The sequence below is a fragment of the Zalophus californianus genome, chromosome 5 (assembly GCF_009762305.2).
Source record: "Zalophus californianus isolate mZalCal1 chromosome 5, mZalCal1.pri.v2, whole genome shotgun sequence".
Taxonomy (NCBI): Eukaryota; Metazoa; Chordata; class Mammalia; order Carnivora; family Otariidae; genus Zalophus; species Zalophus californianus.
In genome coordinates this window covers 45,862,817-45,877,434 of record NC_045599.1, presented here as the reverse complement: position 1 = coordinate 45,877,434, position 14,618 = coordinate 45,862,817, and the positions used below count along the sequence as shown (strand labels likewise).

Below are 14,618 nucleotides of genomic sequence, written 5' to 3'. Positions count from 1 at the left end.
GTACTAAGAGTCACTACTTGGTTAAGTCAGCAGTAGTCCATAGTAACACTCCAGGATCTATCCAGTTTATTTAGGAGCTGGACTGGTATATTAAAGAAACAGAACTGGGACCAGCACTCCTGTATCTTTTAGGTCTTAAATGGTGGCACTAATCTTCATTATTCCCCCCAAATACAGTATTATACCTGATTTACTGTCTTGGCGGGGGGGGGGGGGGAGTCGGCGGCAGTTTCAGAGGGCTCTGTTTGGCAATCCCCACTATAACCCCTACTCCACAGACCAGGGATCCAATGTGGCAGTTACTCCAACTGCCACATAAATAAATTCTAATTATGCACTTGGGGCCACTGTGAGACTAACTTGAGCCAGAACACCTGGTTTGGTAAATGTCCATTTTAACAGGAAGGCTGTAATGTTGCTTTAAATTTCCAGATACCAAAATCAACTCAAATCCTATGACCGATAGTCCTCAAAATACCTGATTATTACCCTTTCCCTAGTGTAGTCAGAGATGGTCACGAAGTCCTTTTGAAGAAATGTCATGTATTTATGTGCTTTCTGTGTTGCAGTAGGGTTCTTCTTCCCTGGGACTCAGTTCTAGATCTGGAAATTGTTGTAGGTCTGGAAACTAAGCAAGGGATCATGTCTTTTTACTGCTGTCACTGCCTGTCATCAGCCTCCTGCTCCTCCATTCTTGCTTTTTCAGGGTAATAGATGTTAATCAGCACCCTCACGGACAGCCCATCTATTTTGCCCGTAGGGAGACTATGCTCTATTAGCAGACTCTAGAACTCCTTGTGGGTCAAGCTCTTTTGGACTAAGAATGACCTTGCCGGTTATTATAATTGTGGTCTTCTAGCTTCTGGCTGTTAAGCAACACCACCTGGCTTCCCTTACTTCAGGGCTCTATTAATTCCCATGGATGTTAATGAACCAGCTCTGTGGCTGCTTCGCTTCCCTCCATCCCAGACTTGAAGAGGACAGCTACCACCAAACTTCTAAGTGATGTTGAAGTCTCTCTCACCAGTGCTCTCCTGATGGCCTTGGGTGAATGGTGTAGATTCTAGGCCAGCTCATGGAGTACAATCCTCCAGTGGATCTTCTGGCCTTATGCAATGTATTCATTCCAGCATGCCCATTTGCTCAGCCTCTTTATTCCTTCCTCCAAAGTCTGCCAGGGCAACTCAGACATTTTTCACCTCGCTGAGATTTAACCCATTTAAATCTTGGTTACTGGTTAGTTATTTGCTTGGCAACTAGGATAGGAGAAAGGGGGTAAAGGAGGAGGGCTACTGCCTTGTGGGCAAGAGGCATCTGCAGTATCTCCAGCAGAGCAAACATACTAGTTTTTACTAAAGAAGGGCTACCTTTGCAAGCCTTGAGGGTATAGAGGGAAGAGCAGGGGAGTCCATCGAGATGACCCCATCCCTTGGGGCACCTAGGTGGCTCATCAGTTGAGTGTCTGACTCTTGATTTCGGCTTAGGTCATGATCTCAGGGTTGTAGGACAGCGTGCCCTGGTGTTGGGCTCAGTGGGAACATCTGCTTCTCTCCCTCTTCCTCTCTTCTGTCCCTCCCCCTGCTCGTGCTACGTGTCTCTCTCTCAAATAACTAAATGAATCTTAAAAAAAAGACTCCATCCCATATTTAGGACCCTAGATTTCCCCACCTTCACATTAACAAAGCCATGTTAGCTAAACATTCAAAGCTCAAATGTCTCTGGAGCTCTGTGATGTCAACATTGGCTAACTCTTCAGCATGTAGTTCAACTGACTCTGACCTTCTAGGTTATGAAGGCTACCACAGGAGGCCTCCAGCTCTAACACTGAGCTATTCACGACTTGTTAACAGCTATTTCTATTTTCCTTCTGCAGTACTTCAATACAACTTAACAGTAATCAGCCAACTCTATTGTCTTTGTAGATGTTATGCCTCCCATATTCTTCAAAGGCCTGTATTCTTACCACAGTTCCCCCTTCCCAGGTCAACACTGATGAAATCTTTAATAATTAATCTGCAGGCCTATGCCAGGGGCAATGAGTGTCCCACCTACCAATCACGGTGGCCCCTTTGGCCAAGAAATGGAATGAGCCATTTCTAAATCTCAATTTTACCATCCCAGAAACCAAGATGGAGTTAAATATATAAGATTTTTTATTAGGGGAAATATCTGTGAAAGAAAATGGGGTGGAAGCCAGGAAGACTGGGTGAATTGTCACACGATGATGCAAGTCTGACCCTAAGTGAAAGAGAGAGGGAAGGCAGGTTGGGTGGAAGTGTTGTAGACGGCCATGTAGCCTAAGGAAGTCTTGGCAAGGCAATGGAGGAGTCCTTGAATCCCTGCAGGCCATCAGGGAAGTCTTGCATCTGCCAAAAACAGGCCTTAGTCTCAGTGAGCTGCAAAAGAAAGTCTTGGCACAAACATAATGATGGATTTCAGAGCACAGCAGCTGGGTCCTTGGTCAATTAATTAAGCTCCTTGTACTGAGGGTCTGTGAGGTGCATTCTCATAGTAGTCTCATCATCCTAGCAAGAGGGAGAGCTGAAATTCAAATTAGGCAGTTTGGTTCCAGAATCTATACTCCAACCACTACACTAAGAAGGCATTTCTTAGAGCTACAGAGGACTGAAATAAATGGTCCTCTATCATGTTGGAAGATTTATATGGCAGGCTGGACCAAATTGGTAAGAATCATTAAGCTCCTCTAAAGAGTTTGTACTTCATTCTACAGACAATAAAGTGGAGAAAGGGGGTATATCACAGATTAATGTATATGAATATATTCCATATGCATTGCATACACACATGAATATTTATAGACCCATATGTAGCTTTAGTTTCCTATGGCATAACTATGGCATAAGTTTAGCACACTTGAAAACAGCTGCAACAAACAGTGATTCCTGGACTGCATATACAGTAAGATGTATCACCCTGCATATATGGTAAGATGGTCAGAAAGTGTTGACAAATCATTCATACCATCTAGGATGTAAAAATCTGGGGGAAAAATGGACTCAGATAAATTCATTTTCCATCTCTCGGTATAAGATCTTACCGTGGCACCAAGCTATCAAAAATTCATCTAATTTTTACTACTTTATTAATAGTTTTGAAAATTATATTCTACCATTTTTATGCAAAGGCACTCTTTCCACTTATACTGTGTGTCAAATAGGCATTTACAGGCTAAATGAAGAACATAACCACTATTTATAACATAATTCCCTGGGAATCTGTGTAAGCTCCCAACAATCAATTTATAGATGAATTCTATAAAATATAACCTTCTATAAAAAGGAGATCACACAATTATTCATTAAATAGTGTTGCAAAAAAACAGGTAAGTCTTAATTCTATATTATGGACACGGGAACCCAGCACAGAAATAGATGATTTTTTTGCTCCACATCATGAAATCAAATATGAACCTAGAACTAGAGACTAAAGCAGATTCTAACACACCTATATTCATTAATAATACAAGTGTACAACTGCAGTATAGCCCTGCAATAGAATATTAAAACCTAAAGATGAAAAGAATCTCAAGAGAACATTGGTCCAACTTTCTGTATAATGGCAGGTATTACTATTATCTGCTTATTACAAAGAATGAAAAATTAGTTGATCAAGGTCAAATCTAAAAATTAAGTAAAAATCCAAATTCAAAGCCTCTAGAAACTCAACATACACACCACTATTATTTATTACTTCAAGAGTACATATGTGAATCTGAATGGAGTTTTTAGATTTCAGACTGTTTCACTTCCTGACTTAATGCCTAAAAACATAAACTGTAAACTTAGCAAGAGCAATTTATGAATTTGGGAGTAGGATGTCTCTAAGTGATGGTTTAGGGAACATAAACCGTATATATTTATATCCTGGCACAAGTAAATTTTGTTTATTTTTTAAACTACGTTCCAAGTACACACATTATACTCCAAGGGCTATTAAAGGCACAAACTAGCTTTTAGCATTAGACTTTGGGATGCCGTTCCACACAATGATTTCCTATGTTCCCCAGTTTTGAATGATATGGTTATAATACAAGATTTTAAAATAGATATAAAATTAGAATCAGTGAAAGAATTTTACAAGCAAATAACTACTTGTTACATATCAAAAGTTTCTGTTAAGTCTGAGTTTCAAACACTTGATAAAAAGGCAACTATACTGTCCCTTATTTCACCAAGGACTTATCTTACTACATTAACACATACGATAATTACAGACAGACAATACCTGTCCTAGGAAAAAGGTGTTTAAAAAGAAATCCAAGTATGCAGGTCAGGATAGATGTTAAACATGAACTTCAAATTTGGTTCTTGAGCTTCCTGACAGTCAAATCAAAAAGGGCAAAACTTTCACTATCAGAAAGTGGTTTCCAAAAGTTTTTTAGAATCACATTCTAAAGTATCTTACATGGGACTTTATATAAAGGGTATTCTATGACATGAAGAACAATGTCCCTGACCAAATATGGTTAAAATGTTTTATATGGTTACTTTGAGTAGCTTGTTTAGGTGAAGGTATCAAATTAAAATTCTACCCACTGAAAGTGATATTGCTAAGGGGTGCTTCTGCAATACATATTTTTATATTGAAAGATTCTTAAGACATGGATTAGTTTTCCCAATTGGGAGAGCAATTCTTATTTAATGGCTAGGAAACTCCAGTACAGACATCAAAAGTACATTAACATGGTTAATACAATTTCATCATTTAGGGGCAGTCCTAAAATTTGAACCTCCAGATTCAGCAGGGAACTTTAGTGTCTCACAACTTCAACAGCACTGACTGTAACCCAAGGCTTCATAAGGATTTACTGGAAATTCTACCCTTCCCAAATGATGCCCTCTACTACAGGGAATTAGTTTGCTGCATGTTCATGTATAGCACATTTTGAAGATAAAGAACTGTAAACAGTTTCAGTGTTAAAAAAACAGAAATACCTAATTTTCAGCATTTTGTGAAAAAATTCTATAAATTACCCAAAGCAGCAATATGTAACCAAACACACTGAATGTTTCTAAATGTGTGCAAGAAGCCATGGGCAGCAAGGAATAATCAACGAGAGACGTAGCTGCTGTTCAATCGAAGTATTTCTCCTGCAATCTGCTTTGGGAATAATGAAGGTGGAAAATATCTAGAGAGAGCATCTAGTCTGCATATACACTTTTGCCCTGTTTTCAAAGATCTCTATATAGATATCTACTCCAGTTTGTTCTTATCGTAAATCTTAGCACCAACAGTTTCTGCACCTTGTTACACACTTGGTAATTATTAAGCAACTAGTGTTCTTTCATTAACAAGATAATCACAATTACCCTACCTTTCTCCAAACACCTTACCTAATCATCTTTAGACCTCTTACTGGGGCATCCATTATTACCCTGAAAACATACTACAACTGTTTGGTACTTTATTTATTTATTTTTATTTTTTATTATTATATTTATTTATTTATTTATTTGAGAGAGAGAGAGAATGAGAAACAAGAGAGCATGAGAGGGAGGAGAGTCAGAGGGAGGAGCAGACTCTCTGCTGAGCAGGGAGCCCAATGTGGGACTCGATGCCAGGACTCCAGGATCATGACCTGAGCAGAAGGCGGTCACTTAACCAACTGAGCCACCCAGGCGCCCCTGTTTGGTTCTTTAATACAAACCACAACTTCCCAGGATTTAGGTTATTTCATGATTTGTTCAAACTACAAATTAAAATAAAACTAACAGTTTTATTTATAAGGAGCGATGCTATATCTTGGAATTATTCAAAACAATATTCTTAAGTACTGAGATAATCGATCACATACAGTTTACCTTCTAGCAGGAAAAACAGACAACAAACTGGTAAACAAGTTGTCAGATTGGAGTGCTATGAAAAAAAAAATTTAAGTGATAAGGGCAGAGAGGGTTTTTGTGAGGAGGCAGCATCTGCCCTGCAAAGATGAGAATAATGTTCCAAGCAATTTTTGGCTTAAGTAGGTTTAACTAGTTATTCTGCTATATATGCATTCATTCTGAATTGTATAACCTTGCACTGCTCCCTCCTGAATGTTCTTGTTCTTAATTTGAAGACTAATTCTATCTTTTAAAAGCTTTTTATTACCTCCTTAATTGGTGTATCCCATAAGTTTAAGAAGCATGCCTTCTAATTTAAACAAATATTTTATAATATTAGTTCATTCTTTTAGTATATGTTTCTTCCAAATTACCTTTAACAATGTGTGAAAAATAACAATATTTGAAAAAAATTCTTTGTGTTACTGGATAGGTCTACATGAATATTCTAAAAACAGTAATTTTGTGATTCTTTCAAAGTCGAACAGGCTGAAAGCAAACTGGCAGAGTAGGACCCATTCAGAAGATGAGGCTGATGGGAGGATGGAAGACACAGTTAATTAATGATGGCTTGGTCTAATAGTAGTGAAAGCCCAACAGAGAAGTTAGTTGACAGAGATCACATATGTGAGATGAAGAGGCAAATCAACTGGCGAAGCTGGACGGAACCTTTTGCACCATACTAGCTCTTTGAGACATGCTGCCACCACCTGGGCAATAAGAAATTCTAAAGTATGGAAAAATTTTGGTTGTGATAATCAGTTAATTAACAATTACAAAATCAAAAAATATACTTTTATTTTATGAAATCAGCTTTTGGTGTCTTTAGATATTAAGGAAGAGCAGGGATTTTGACAAGGTGTGTTTAGAATCCTGGTCTACTTTTCAAGACTCTGATTCCTTATCTTTAAAGTGGGTGTAAGAGCATTATCATTTGGGGTTGTTTAGTCTTAGGATTAGTAATAATAGATCTGAAGTATCTAGCCCAGTACCTGGTACATAGTAAGTACTCAATAAATAGCTTCTAAGAAATTATTATTCTTCAGTATGATCTTACAAATACTGCTAAGGCCTGATTATTACTTTTTAAATCAATAATTGTGCCCTTTAAGAAATGTATTTTCAGGGCGCCTGGGTGGCTCAGTCAGTTAACTGTCTGATTGTGGCTCAGATTGTGATCTTGGGGTCCTGGGGTAGAGTCCCATGTCTGGCTCTTTGCTCAGTGGGGAGGATGCTTATCCCTCTCCCCCACTCACACGTGTGTGTGTGTGTATGCGCGCGCACGCTCTCTCTCTCACATAAATAAAATCTTAAAAAGAGAAATGTATTTTCATCATGTTTCAATGAAAGGAAAAAACTAACAATAAAATTTAGGGGAGAAACCAATTTCATCAAATTAAGTCAAATATGTGGCAGGTAGGAAAATTCTCAAGATCTTTAGTCAAGTCTAGGTTTTTATAATAGAATCTTATTCAGGTTTTACTCATTCATGATTTTTTTTCATTCACAATTTTGACATGAGTCAAGGGGAAATGCAACTTTGTACTATCAAGAGAAAAAGACTTTTTAAACAAACAACAGAGTAGGACTTAACTTAAGAGAAAAAAAACAGCTAAAGTTTTATAATGTTTTTTTCAAGATAACCAGTGTGAATAGGACGGGAAGTGTGATACACTACACAGGAATTACGCAAAGACAAACACTCCTTAATAGTGTAATGCTTTGTTAATTCGGTTAAAGTTACATGAATAAGATTTCTTAAAAATAAATACAAGCAGAGCTTATTTCCTTGTTATTCTAAGTTGGCAATTCTTAAAGACATTTGTGAAAGAACAAAAATCCAATTAAGGATCTTTTCAAATAAAGGATAAGACCTTAAGAAAATTGGCTATGTTTCCACTAAATTCCTTGTTCTGCTACCACTTATGAAGCCTAAGTTAGAAAAAAGGCCAAGCCCAGTCCAACTGACATAATTTTAAAGCTGAAAGAACACCGGAGATGACCTAGTGTATGTTCCACATAAAGAAGAGGAAACAGGTTCAGAGTGACTTACAGTGTATACAGACCAGCAGAGACAAGGCCTGTGAAACTCAACTCACAAGCTAAGACTCCTCACTACAGAAAATAGTGCACAGTATTTGAACCAATCTTGACACCATCTTTCATGAAGGCAATGCAGGCTGCATTAAGGGGCTCAGCTGTGGCAACCCCTATGCTATTCCTGGGCTCGCATCCTGTCCTGGAACTGAAAACTAGGTCAGCAGTATTAGGCTGTGAAGGCTGGGTCTAGACGACAGCCAAAGAGCTACAGATGCTTCTGTCTTATGCACCTTTTCTTGCAGCCCAAGATTCCAATGCATTTAACTAGAGAAGCAGCAGAGCAAACTACTGGGAAGGCAGTAACTGGGTATACTGTGTACCCAAGATTCAAACAAAACACACACACCTTAGCCTCTGGAGTGAAGGATGTTAAAATACATTCTGACCCCCTCCTGGAATTAATATTTGAACAAGTTTTTAGAGATCACATAGTTAACTCTAGCAAGTAAAGTTTTCCATACACACAATCCAGTGACTGAGTCTGCTTTTTCTGGCTACTACAGGTACAGGCTAGGTCCAAGCAGCAAAAGCTTTGAAACCATCATCCAAGTTTTCAAACAAGAATGAGTAAGAAAACAACTGCTGCTAATACAACATACAAACAATAACATATGCCCAACGAACAGTATTGTAGATCACTAGATTATTTGCCAAAAGCCTGTTCCCTGGTAAATGATAGTTACTGCTGTTATAGCTAAACTAGTTATGCATGTCACAGCTTGCTCCTCAAAGAGAACATTCTATAGTCTCTCAAGAATAAAAACCTGCTTTATTTGACACACAAAAGTGAAGAGGTCTTGCAACATTCGCAGTGGTAGTCAAACAGAGCAGTTCAGCGCAAGCAATCACAAAATTTGGTCACCAACCAAACCAGAGTTAATCTCTCAGTTCCTGTAGATTAGAAGACAATATTAAACTCACTCTTTCTGCTTGTTGACTTTTGCATCCCTTTATTTGTGGACTGAAAGAACAAGTTATCTCTGTGGGAACTCTATGCCCAGTTTATTTACCGAGTTTACTTTGGGCAAGTATGGTTCATTTTGTGTGGGGATGTGTGTATGAAATGAGTTAGGTTCTCAAACTAAAAACAAACAACAAAAATCCCCTCTTCACACGGCATGGTTGCATTTTCCCTTAGTAATAAGGTTCAGTGGATCCACCATGGTCCATTTGCTTCATTGTCTCCAGTACGTGAGGCTTTAACTATTGTCCAACCAGATGAGAGGGGCAAGGGGTGGGGTGGGAACCGGGAGAAGGAACTCTCCAGAATCCCTCAACAGTCGCTGGGTGACCCTCACCTTGACTTCGGGCGGTTTGTGGAGACCAACTCCTTTCTTGCCGCCGCTCTTTAGTCTGTTTCCAGGGGCTACATACAACACCCATCGGGGCCCTCCATCAACGGTCTGGCTCGAGCAGGGCAGGGGGGCTGTCTCCTGGCTTACATCGGGGGCAAAGGCGGAGGGCCCGCAGGGTTCCGGACCGGCTCCCGGAGACCTGAGTCCACCGCGTCTCCACGCTGGCCCCTTCGTCCCGGCAGGAGGCCGCCGGTCTCGGGCTCCTAGCCAGCGGCCAGCCGGGGCGCCGCCGCACACCGGCGCGGCCTCACCTGCGGCTTCCCGGGAAGCCGGGTGCCGCCCTCCTCCGCCCCCGCCCCCGCCAGCCCTCGAAGTCGAGATCCCGGGACCCACACAGCAATGGCGCAGCCGGAAACTGGCCCCTCGACTTCCTCAGGCCCACTCCGGGCTGGGGCCGGCCTGTGGGCGGGACGGGAAAGCCGCGGCTTCCGCCTTCCTGCTTCCGGCCTGGAGGTGAGTTTGGGAGTAGGGGTCTGAGCCCAAGGTCCCGGCCGTGATGTAGAGTGGGCTGGTGGCGGTCCCTGGGGTGGGTTTGCCCGCGTGCCCAGAGGAGGCGGCCACGTCGCCGGGCGGGCCGAGCTGTGGCGGGATCAAGCCTGGATTCCCGGGAACCGCCCGCCGAGGCCGAGGGGCGCCTGAACGCGGCCCCCTGGGCTGGGCGGCCAGATGGGATAGGAAAGCAGGAATGAGCAAGGGCGAAAACAGGGATGGACGGGACGTGCTGATGGCGGTGAAGTACCATTCGCTGCAGCTTCAGGAGCCGCGCAGGTCTGGTTTGGAGATCAAGCCCGGTCGACCCGTTACGGAAAGAGGAAGGGTAATACGGATTCCTCCAAGTGTGGAGACACGTGCCCTTTGGGTCCGAAATTGAAGTGCACGGGAGCTGTGTGGTCTGTGGACGATAACTTTTTTGCGTTAATGACTAAAACAGCCACAAACTGGGTCCTTCACTTCCGCGTTACTCTTTTTTGCAAAGTTTTTTTCCGCTTATCACTGAATTTTGCCTTAGTTAATTCATTACCGTGCTAGAGAAGCTGAAGGGACAGATGGGATCTCTGTGTGGTCCTAAGAATTCAAGGGCAGGGGGCGGAAGCTAGACTACTTAACAATATACTACTAGAGGCGCTTTAACTAATGTTTTCTGTTGAAAATATGAAGAGGCCGGTGGAAGGATATTAAAGCCAGTGGTAGTTTCCTTGAAGTGATGGGATTGTGATTTATATTTTGTCTTGGTTTTCTGTAAAGAACACGAATTGTATAATAGGGAGACCAAAAAACCTTTAAAGAATAAAGTGAGATGTTTGATTTTGTAATTATATACCTAACCCTATAAGTTAATGACATTTTTAGCATTAAAAGCTCAAAACCTAGGAATGGATGTGCTGTAACTTATCAGTGAACTAATTTGTCTTTTTATATATCCGTGAGCTTCATAATTTTATTTTGGAAGTAATTTAGTAAAATACTTGTAATTACTCCAGTAGGATTTTCTTAGCATTTGCAATTGTAGTAATGATTTCTTTCTTCAAATTAGGAAGATAAAGATATTAAATGTCTATAATATGCCAGGCAATTTTACAGATTGCATATATACGATTTCAAAATAGTCCATTTGAAAGTGTCTTAAAGTTATCCTGAATGTCCTGACCTAAACTTTTTTTCTTTTATCTGTTCTTTTCAACCCAGCCAGTATATAAAATTTAAACCTTCTCTCACAAGTGTATGGTAGAGCTAAAGAAGACAAACAAGCAAGGGTCATCTGAAATTGTAATTGGCTCGCTAATAATCCCAGGACTAAGTTGGAAAGAAGTACTCAAGCATAAGGTAGATGACTTTTTAAATTCCAGCTGAAATTGTGGATGTATGTACACCCATTCCTACCCAAGTATTCCTAATTTTCACCTTTGAATAGAGGTTGACACAAACACTGAAAGGTTGAAAAGCCTCTGGGCAAAACAGAAAATGTGACACAGATCCACACCATTCTTATTTACCAGATTGCCCTCCCATACCAACTCAAAGTGGAACAAAATGCATGGCACCTGCTATGGGTAATTTTCTCATTTATTAAATTATGTCCTCAAGTAGGAGTCTTCAGAGCTGAAAGAGGGCATAAAATAGCATGTCACTTTTTTGCATATATCTCTGCATATGAATATGGATATTTTCATGCTTCCCATACTCTCTCCTTTTCATTCCTGGAAACAGCCCTCCATTACCTTCCTTTCTCCAAGCATTTCATGTACTCTGTGGCTTGTCCTTTTCAAACACCAAATTTGATGAATCATACTTTTGTTAATTGTACTTAATTCTAAGGATGTGTCAAAAAATTACAGGATTCCTCTGTTTCCTGGAAAGAGTGCTTTAGACTCAAGATTCTTATAAAAATGTCTGCTGCTAAATAAGATTTGTCTTGATTACGAAGAATGTATAGTCCCTATGACAGATTCCACATGGTTTTTAATCTTCTATACCTTTACATCTTTTAAGTGTTACCTAGTTGAATTATTTCTTCTTAACTGGAGAGAGCAGTCTGTTCTAAAATAGTACTAATTGATGCTTTTTAAAAATAAAAAACTAATAACAGAATTCTGAGTTAACTGATTGTATGCTTTTTTAAAAAATTTGATTAACCACATAGCCTTTTCTTTTGTTGCCCCTCTCTTCTCTTTTCCAAAGACGACTACAAAGATGTTTGATATAAAGGCTTGGGCTGAGTATGTTGTGGAATGGGCTGCAACGGACCCATATGGTTTCCTTACAACAGTTATCCTGGCCCTTACTCCATTGTTTCTAGCAAGTGCAGTACTGTCCTGGAAATTGGCCAAGATGATTGAGGCCAGGGAAAAGGAGCAAAAGAAGAAACAAAAACGTCAAGAAAATATTGCAAAAGCTAAACGACTAAAAAAGGATTGAAGGAATGAACGAACAGGCTATATAACCGGAGGAACATCATTTGGAAAATTATTCAGTGTTGAAAGGACCCACTAAGGTTTCTTTTCTGGTTTTTATGTCAGTAATTTGTTGTAAACAAAGTCGGAGCACCTGTAAGAATCATGTTAGTTGTGACCTCTACTGCAGCAACTTTTAGGTTTTGATGTAGAAGTCTATTGACAGTTAACTGTAAATTGGCTTTTATTATGCTATAAATTCTTTATAATTGACTTAGTCATTTGCCATTTTGCAGATTGTGTTCTGAAATGAAAACATCCTGTGGAGAAAAATGACTGTACATTATGAACTCTATTATTCAAATAATGGCTTAGAATGGGGTCCTGTTCTAGACAAAGGGAATTGAGAATGTAAAAATCATGAGAATGTAAAAATCAAAACTGTCCAATGGTGAATAGTGTGCTTTGGCTTAAAGAGGCATATAGTATATTATTTACATCTTCTATTATTATTGCTTATTTCTTGGAATAGAATGATTTCTGGCTTTCTCAAAGCCACATATTAACCAATGACTGCGTTCTGCATTTTTCTCATTTTAGTCTTTGAGATAATTATCAGACATTCTATATTTTTTACAATCTCATAAAGAATTCTCTTACTGGCTATGTAGAATACCACCTACCAGATAGAACAGTTTTTGTACTTATGAACCTGCCATTTTCTTAGAGATGTCTTGAGTAGAGTAACACTATGATTTAAAGCTTGCAGTAAAAATGCCAAACCTTGTGGTACCTTGGAACCAGTTTATTCTTTATTGTGCTATGTTGAAATGTAAAGTAGTTAAAATGTCTTATCTCATAATTTGCTCATTACATAGATGCCACTTTTGTGTTTTTATTCATTTCTTCATTTTAATTTATCTAGTAGTGATGTTCTATACTTTCTGATCAAACAGGTTCATGGTGAAAATTAAAATTTCAGACTTCTCTTAAGGAATTCTTAAAAAGTAATAGTTAAGTACTATTTCATAAGTGGTAAGGTTTAACATTTGGAAAAATTTTGTTCATCATACTAGTAATTGGGTGAAAAAGACAAATTATGTCAAAATAAGAATGTGTTAAAATTAGAAATAAAGAGCTAAAGGATATTTCCTTCAGCTAAGTAGTATAACTGGAATTTTTTTACTGTTAAACATGGCTTTTATAAATGCATAGGCTAATAATTTTATTCACTGTCAGTACATAATAGCTTATTAACGTTTTCCTCACCTCTGATAATGAATTTTAAATTACAAAAAGTTGTCCACCAGCTTTAATTTAAAAATGAAACTAGATACTGAAATAAATTTGATACTTTTTTATAAAGAGGTCCTGGGTTTTTTTGTTTTTAAAGGGGGGTTAATAATAAGGTAATTAAAGTTAGATGTGTTATAGAAGTTAGACTTTTAAGAGGGTTTTGACTTTCATTTCTAGCTAAAAGCCTACTTAGAAAAGTTAAGGGCAATGTTTCTCAACTATGAAAACATAAGGACTGCTGAGAATGCTTATGGATTGGTCTAAACACTAGTACTTTCACTTTAGGTTGTCAGTTTCTACTTGGTGCCAGTGGAATGAACATATTGCAACTCCAGGCACTAAGGTAATTCAGTGTTCTGTTCTGTTACTTAAGCGAGCTAGGATATCTAGTGATCTTTTTATTGTCACTGAACTTTTTAATAGTTGAAATTATCATTGGAATTAAAACTTAAAAATATGCTTCTATAGATCTACTGGCCCTCCTGGGCCCGCAGAGCACAGTTTTAAGAAAAATGAGGTTAAGATATATCTAAAATGTGTTTGGGTTTCTATAGTCAAGCTGTTCGTGAAAGGGATTTATATACATAAATCTTGCTTATGGCCACATTTTAGAGTCAAATATTGAAGCAAAAGGTATATTCACCATAATTCTCAGTTATCTACTAAAAGCTGTGTTTTCATTGGTTCTCTTGTTACAATTTAAAGTTAGTTATTTAACTGAAATCTGTTTTTCTATCATTTCTTTTTAAAGTCTAACACATGCCAGTTTTGTATTTGACATATGCCATTTGTTCCTTCAGCTTTAGCTTTTTCCAACATTTATGAAGCCTTTTTATATATGCGAGATCAATAGGTTTTATAATATGTATGTCTGTGTACTTATGTGTATGTGGGGGGTTAATGGGGGGATGTAAAATAGAGAGTATTGTGAGAGTTGGGATTCTTCAGAAAAATCAATCTTTTCTCACTGCAACAAATAGTACTATTGATGAAAGAATCTCATTTACTATTAGCTATAATACTTTTAAAAATTGCCCTTTATATTGTTTCTGAAGTTTTGAGAACTAATATAATCAGTTACCTTTTTATGGCTGGTTTTGGAAAAACAGGCTGTCTAAAACACATTTTACCCA

At 38.8% G+C, this 14,618-nt stretch overlaps 2 protein-coding genes across 5 annotated transcripts; both read left to right on the top strand.

The window, feature by feature from the left end:
- The first annotated feature begins 9,127 nt into the window (after positions 1–9,127).
- Positions 9,128–10,169, top strand: LOC113928552 (basic proline-rich protein-like). The gene is made up of 2 exons (XM_027604421.2): positions 9,128–9,751; positions 9,803–10,169. The coding sequence occupies exons 1-2, from the start codon at positions 9,162–9,164 to the stop codon at positions 10,167–10,169; spliced, it is 957 nt and encodes a 318-aa protein (XP_027460222.1). The 5' UTR covers positions 9,128–9,161.
- SMIM15 (small integral membrane protein 15) lies at positions 9,621–13,357 on the top strand. 4 transcript variants are annotated; one of them, XM_027606058.1, is made up of 3 exons: positions 9,621–9,751; positions 10,985–11,122; positions 11,978–13,357. In XM_027606058.1, exons 2-3 carry the CDS (start codon positions 11,021–11,023, stop codon positions 12,212–12,214), a joined length of 339 nt encoding a protein of 112 aa, XP_027461859.1. In that variant the 5' UTR covers positions 9,621–9,751; positions 10,985–11,020; the 3' UTR covers positions 12,215–13,357. The 4 variants fall into 4 exon arrangements, with proteins under 4 accessions (XP_027461859.1, XP_027461858.1, XP_027461857.1 ...); XM_027606057.1 differs by lacking the exon at positions 9,621–9,751 and adding an exon at positions 9,758–10,066; XM_027606056.1 differs by lacking the exon at positions 9,621–9,751 and adding an exon at positions 9,758–10,115 and having other exon boundaries at positions 10,989–11,122.
- The last annotated feature ends 1,261 nt before the right edge of the window (positions 13,358–14,618 follow it).

Excerpts from the sequence above, each read along its gene's own strand:
- LOC113928552 (XM_027604421.2), top strand. The coding sequence starts at position 9,162 with ATGAGAGGGGCAAGGGGTGGGGTGGGAACCGGGAGAAGGAACTCTCCA. Across the intron at positions 9,752-9,802 it reads TTCCTGCTTCCGGCCTGGAG|TGGGCTGGTGGCGGTCCCTG; the intron begins GTGAGTTTGGGA and ends CGTGATGTAGAG.
- SMIM15 (XM_027606058.1), top strand. The coding sequence starts at position 11,021 with ATGGTAGAGCTAAAGAAGACAAACAAGCAAGGGTCATCTGAAATTGTA. Across the intron at positions 11,123-11,977 it reads AAGAAGTACTCAAGCATAAG|ACGACTACAAAGATGTTTGA; the intron begins GTAGATGACTTT and ends TCTTTTCCAAAG.